This window comes from Eurypyga helias, unplaced genomic scaffold, assembly GCF_000690775.1.
Source record: "Eurypyga helias isolate BGI_N326 unplaced genomic scaffold, ASM69077v1 scaffold38312, whole genome shotgun sequence".
NCBI classification, from domain to species: Eukaryota; Metazoa; Chordata; class Aves; order Eurypygiformes; family Eurypygidae; genus Eurypyga; species Eurypyga helias.
This window is the reverse complement of record NW_010234790.1, coordinates 152-6,380: the sequence shown is the minus strand read 5'-3', so window position 1 is coordinate 6,380 and position 6,229 is coordinate 152. Positions and strand designations below refer to the sequence as shown.

General features: G+C 47.2%; 1 protein-coding gene across 1 annotated transcript in view; it reads right to left on the bottom strand.

Moving 5' to 3' along the window:
• LOC104505839 (inositol 1,4,5-trisphosphate receptor type 2-like) overlaps positions 1-1,916 on the bottom strand; it is a gene marked incomplete at both ends in the record, with an annotated part of 25,551 nt that extends 23,635 nt beyond the window's left edge. Inside the window, one exon of the mRNA XM_010146561.1 lies at positions 1,789-1,916. Coding sequence (XP_010144863.1) covers positions 1,789-1,916 — 128 coding nt within the window. The remainder of the gene's footprint in view (positions 1-1,788) is intronic.
• Between the last annotated feature and the right edge of the window lie 4,313 nt (positions 1,917-6,229).

The following is a 6,229-nucleotide window of genomic DNA, read 5'->3' as shown; positions in this document are numbered from 1 at the left end:
CACACTTCCAGGGATGGAGCATCCACAACATCCCTGGGCAACTTGTTCCAGTGCCTCACCACCCTCTCTGTGAAGAATTTCTTCCTGATATCTAATCTAAACCTCCCTGATTTCAATTTATACCCATTACCCCTTGTCCTGTCACTACAGGCTCTTGTAAAAAGTCCTCTCCCAGCACCCGTGTAGGCCCCCTTCAGATACTGGAAAGCTGCAATGAGGTCTCCTCGGAGCCTCCTCTTCTCCAGGCTGAACAAGCCCAGTTCTCGCAGCCTTTCATCATAGGAGAGGTGCTCCAGCCCTCTGATCATCTTCGTGGCCCTCCTCTGGACTCGCTCCAAGTGGTCAATATCCTTCTGATATATGCAGTTTCTAGTACCCACTAAGAGCAACGATAGCTCTTCTTAACACTGCCTTGTGGCATACCGGGGTATGCTTACGGTATGTCTCTGTGGAATACTCCACAGCGAACGACTGGCAACCAGGGGAGCGTGCTTGCATGATGGCAAGGCCAGGCTGTGACACTCTGCACCCCAGCAGGGCATGTTAATGGTCTTTGCACCGTGCTGATGCGGTCACAGGGCTGTAAGCTGGCTCAGAGTGGGCAGACCAAGCTCACGTCCTTCAGGAACCCAACGTGCACATGTATCCACACACACATGAAGTGCTCATTTCACCACACTCTTGTTTTTACATCATAACTACTTTCCTTCTTCCAAAGGCTGGACGGGACTCCCACTGACACCTCTAAAAATAACCCAGCTGTTCCATGGCAAACAGGAGACAACACCCAGTGTAAGGAGGAGGAACATAAAACTCAAGTCTTCACCATGACACTGAATTGGAAGTCCCCGATTTTCTCGGTTTTCAACACATCCATTGGGATAACACCCTTTGTGAAGTGATTCAATGCAGTTAGCAACAAAGAACTGCTAAGTGACAAGGGTCATTTTCAAAGTCTGTAAGTGCTTACAGACTTCATGGGGATGGACAACAGTTCCTGTAGAACCTCCCATTGTATAAGACAGGACCTGGATTCCTACTTCCAGCACAAGGAGCTCTTCCATCCTCAACTGAATTATTTAGGTCTGGACTCTTGCAAGCCATGCTGAGATCCTACTTGTGAATTTAACCCTTGTGCTTGGTGACCTACACCATAACAAAGTGCTGCTAGATTGCCTTTATTTATGATGTTATTTTTGAACTTAAATAAAAATGCATAAACCCACCCAAATATTATGAGTAGTCCTCCAATCAACTGAATTTTGGCGGAAACTTCTGGAAGAGGACATGCACCAGCAATATGTGAAATTCTGTTTTGACTTTGGTGCTATTTGCGTACAAGTAAATAGGACCTGTTCCAGGGCAGATGCCATGCTGAATTTCAGCTAAAAATACACCTTATGTACTAGAGTGGAGAGTCTTGACATACACTCATCAATCAGTCCCTTTCAAAAGCCTTCATTTATAACTCCTAGCGTAACAGAGGAGTGATCCAATCCAGCCACACTTCTTAGCAGTGCTTGGAAGGTTCCAATACACTCCGTTTTTCCAGAAGGGGTAAACTACTTCCTAGAGGTCCTTTCTTCAAGTATCATCATCACACTAAACTCAGTTCTTCCCATTACATATTCCACCTGGGATGTAAAATTTACATGGGTAAATCAACTGTGTGACATCAGAGCAGACTACCTACAAACACAGCCTATAACCTCCAAAAACTGACTTTGGCATTCATGAGATGGATGAGATGAACAGGGAGTGACGCGTTTCCTCAGCCAAAACACTTACATCTTTGGAAGGCTTTCTGAGCACGTCTCCCACGCCACCACCATTTCGCAGGCCTTGGTTTAATACAGTCACGATGCACATAAGCAGGGTGTCACAAGTCCTTTCTATTCCATCCTCCTCCTCTTCACCTGCAAACAGGAGAGCAGCAGCTTTAGGAATCCCAGCATCAAACAATCACTCGTCAAGCAAAGCCACAATGCTGTATTAGAGAAAAACATCTGCCTTTCATATTCTCCAGCTAGAGTTTCACTGATCATCCCTATCCATTTGCACATCCCTGCTGGTGACATACTTAAGCACATCAGGCTTACTTAGCCTGAAGAGAGACAGAGAAAACCCCAAGCAGTTCTCCCACCAGTAACTCTGTTAATGACCCAGAGCTGCTGTCTCTATTCACGGGAGTACCCCTTTTCTTTCCAAATACTCCCACTGGTTTCGGGATGGCTGTTTTTCCAGTGGGCTTCCTAAGCGCGCCGCTGACACATCCAGGAGAAGCAATAGGAACACAGAATTAGAAGCACATTCGTAAAAGGATTGTCTTCCTGTGAAATCATTCCTCTACCTACTCACGTACAAGCCAAGTCATGTTAGCATTTCAAATCGTTAAGGGGGGGGTTGGCTTTCATACGAGCAAATCTGTTCATGATCTTCCCACCAGCACACGTGCCCGAGCGCAGGTCTGATACACATTAAATGAAAGACTCTCCCTGACCTCAGCTTGCAAACTTGGATTCTATTCTTATCTCTGCCGCAGAGCTGCTGCGGGGTTTTGGCCGAGCCACAGAGGGTACTATTGTGCAGGAGATGCTTGAACGTGCAGAGGAGCTGGGCTGGAACACCAGTCCCCGGGGGGATTTGGTCCACCTCGGCCAGAATTCCTCCCACCACACGCTCACTCCCATGCTGGGACTGCATCGGCAGCCTCCTTTTGAAGAGCCCTGCTTGAGTCGTTCCCTGTGTCCTGCTGGCTCGCACTGAAGGGCCAGGACCATGACTGCCATTTCTCCTGCCTCCCTTTCTCTTTAGGGATACGCTTCCTTAAGCGGTGAAGGCAGCGATTCTCTCTTGGTTTGCTTCATGCACTTACTGTAACATGGTTTAATAAATAACAACATCCTGCTGCGATAGTTAACCGAAACAGCAAATTTAACAGCCCCCAAACCACCACATCTGGGGCACCAAGACAGACTTTGATAAATTGATCGACTGGAAGCACTCACGTTACAGACAAGCAATTTGGATTTAAAACAGGGGTTCCCAAACTGTGGTGTATGCATCACGATTGGTATTTGCAGAAGAGAGCTGGTACCTGCTGCTTTTGCCATGTGAGCAAATTAAATGAGAAAGAACTCCTGATTCAAGGAACTTCGCGCAAAAAGAAATGCAAAAGCAGATATCAGGATACACTTCCCTGTTAAACTATGTGGTCATTACAGACACTACCATTAGTAACTCCAGATTTAAAAAATAGCTGCTTAAATATTGAAACGGAAAGGATTGAAACAATAAACCTTTTTTTTTTTCTGTCACATCTGGAAATTTTTTACTAGCATAGTGATCTTAGTCGTACCAACTAATCTCCTTTGCTTTTATATCCTGCCTTTATTTCTTCCTTCCAGCCATTACTACATCATTTTTTTGGAACTGCTATCTGTTCTTGAGAAGATGACCATCCATATGATAAAATAAAAGCCTTTATAAAAGCCACAGATTCTTTTAGGTAACTACAGGACAAAATTTTCACTGTTCACTAGACCAGGGTCAGGTGCTGGAAACAGCAGATGGTCAGATTTTGGTGAACGGCGAGGATAAACCAGGGCTGGCAACTGGAAGCTGCAATAGGAGAGAGAAACCCTAACTCACAACTCTCCGTGCCCATTTAGATGCAAATTCAGAGCAAGCCCATTCAGAGAGATGCAAGATACCACTCATCAGCTGACTGGCACACCTCGCAACACAGAGAATCAGCATCCCGCATTGCACCTCCAAGAGCAAGCTCAGGTTGCAAGATCTTTGCCAGAGAATCGGACAGCAGACAGCCCAAAGTTGGCAGAAACCTCCAGTGCAGAAATGTAGGCTGTGGGGAGCGTACAGACATCCATATGTCTATTCTGCTTCCTTTCCTGGATGGGGAACAACCAGCGCTACCTTCAACCTGGGAGCCAGGAAACCCTACGGGCACATGTGCTGCCCCAGCTGGTTTTCCCCCGGTGCTCAGCAACACTTGTCACTCAAGCTCAGCCCCTGTCAACGGAGACTATGCCCATACTACCAAAAGCACTAGGTCTGTAGAGTCAATTGTCGATAAGGACCCAATATTGACACTACTTGAGGTTCAGGGGGTTTTACTTGCAACCAGCTCCAGCCTGGTGAGTGGCCCATTAATGGCTTGACTGCATCAGGTAGGCTGTCTTCGGATTCAAAGGTAATGCAGGTTAAGCACCAGGACCACCGCACTAGGTTAATCACAGGGCAGTAAGTGGGATGAGAGGAAGATGAGCTTCAAAAACGCTCATCCGATGGCCCACAGCTGCCCGGCTTCTGGGTGTGACCTCCAACACAAGCACAGGCAGGGAGACACCCGAGTGCCCAGGGGGATCTAGCCAAACCATCACAGATCGGTACCAGGCCTAGAAGTGGAATGAGTCTTTGAAAACGTCCCCTTTTACAAGGAGGTACCTGGGCACCTGCCTAGCACAGGTCGTTATGGGCTAAGGAGCACAGAGTGCCATGTACTGTGAGATGTGAAGGCCCTTTAAGTGACTAAGCACCAGGCAAAGACTTAAGTGATATGGAAATGCCTTGGGAGTGAGGAGTGGGAGAGGAGACAAAGTATTTTGACGCTGACAGCTCAGTGCAGCAGTGAGGAACAGGCTGCAGACAGGAGATGCTTTCTGACCAGGCAGACTGGGTCCCAGTTACCTCCCTCACCAGCATGACTGGGCAAACGCTCAACCCGTGAAACCCAGGGAAGAATCAGTCTCATCAGAACAAGGGATCAGCAGTGATCTGATCTGAAAAGCAACATATTTACGTCTCCATTCAGGACATGAGATGCTATTGAGAACATTTTATGTTTCCTACAGACACCTGTGGGCTTCTTCACGCTGCTACAACGTGAATCTCAGCACATCTCAGGCCTCTGCATTCCACCGCGCTCACGCTTTTGCCAGAAGGCAGATCTGTCCCAGGAGAAGACAGAAGGTAGAGCATTACTTTTTGACAAGTGATTCACTGGCTAAGATGAACAAAATCGTTCCTGATGAATGCTGTTTTTTGGAAGTTACTGGAGAAATAAAACTTCTCCAAGATTAAGTGACAATGCACTTAGATGTTTTGTACAGCCCCCTTTCATTGTTGTTTAATTTTAAAGCAACAGTATCCAAACAATGAGAAATGTGAGATTTCTATCGTTTGAAGAGCTTGGCAAAAGCCACACTGCATCTCTTTTGATTGATTGATTACTCTTTCAATGCAGCAGCTTTGCCAATAGCCCTTAGACTGTTTTCTCCATCTAGTCAGACAGCTTCCCATGTTGTTTATGAGGCCTGTTTACACACCAGCTGGGGAGAAGCAGCCTACTTTTACAGTCTTTTCCCTGAAGCCCTTGATCCTAAAATCTCAAACATTAGTAGTGGAAGAACAAAGCTTACGAAACAGCGTTATAGTGGAACACAGGATAGGAAGGGTCCACTTGTGTCCCCAGTTTCAGCCCTAGCAACCACAGGCAATAAATATTTTAAGGCTGTAGCCCATCCACTGTGCGCACACCCACGCCACAGAGGCCACAACACACTAAACCCAAGGTAACGCCCGTATCGAAAGACCAGCCGCCATGACTAGACTGTGCCAGGGGAAGAGAGCTGGAGAGAAGGAGTAGCACCACCACCAGAAGTCCCTGTCCAGCAGCGCATTTGGCCAGCAAAACTCCTGAGTGAGCTTGTAGCCTCAAGCCACAGAAGAGGGCAAGCTTGACTGAGGAAAAATTCCTCCCGGACCCAACGTCTGGTAACTGGACACTGGTAACTGCCCCAGCAGGACATACTGGTCAGACCTTTTATTTTAACAGAGCATATTTAAAGCTGACAGGGTTCTTCTGACATACAGAGCGGATCCGTAACACAGGCATTTTTGCTGAACCACAGCAATTAAGCTCTTCTCGTGCCCCAAGCACAAAGCAACGTAACTTACCTATCACGAGAAGGGCTTGCAACACTCCACATCTCCTCGCCTTTGCCACAAGCTAAGAACGCACAGATGGACGGATGCCGGCGCTCAGCCGAGCCACAGGAACTTGTTACGACACAGTAGCTTGATCTTGGATCTGGGCTCTTACCTCTTCTGGCTACACTACAACCTTGGCCTCAATGGATGTAAAAAGTACACCCAAAAGCTCACTGATATGTGCCACGCCATTACAGTCACCTCACGTGGCCCTAAC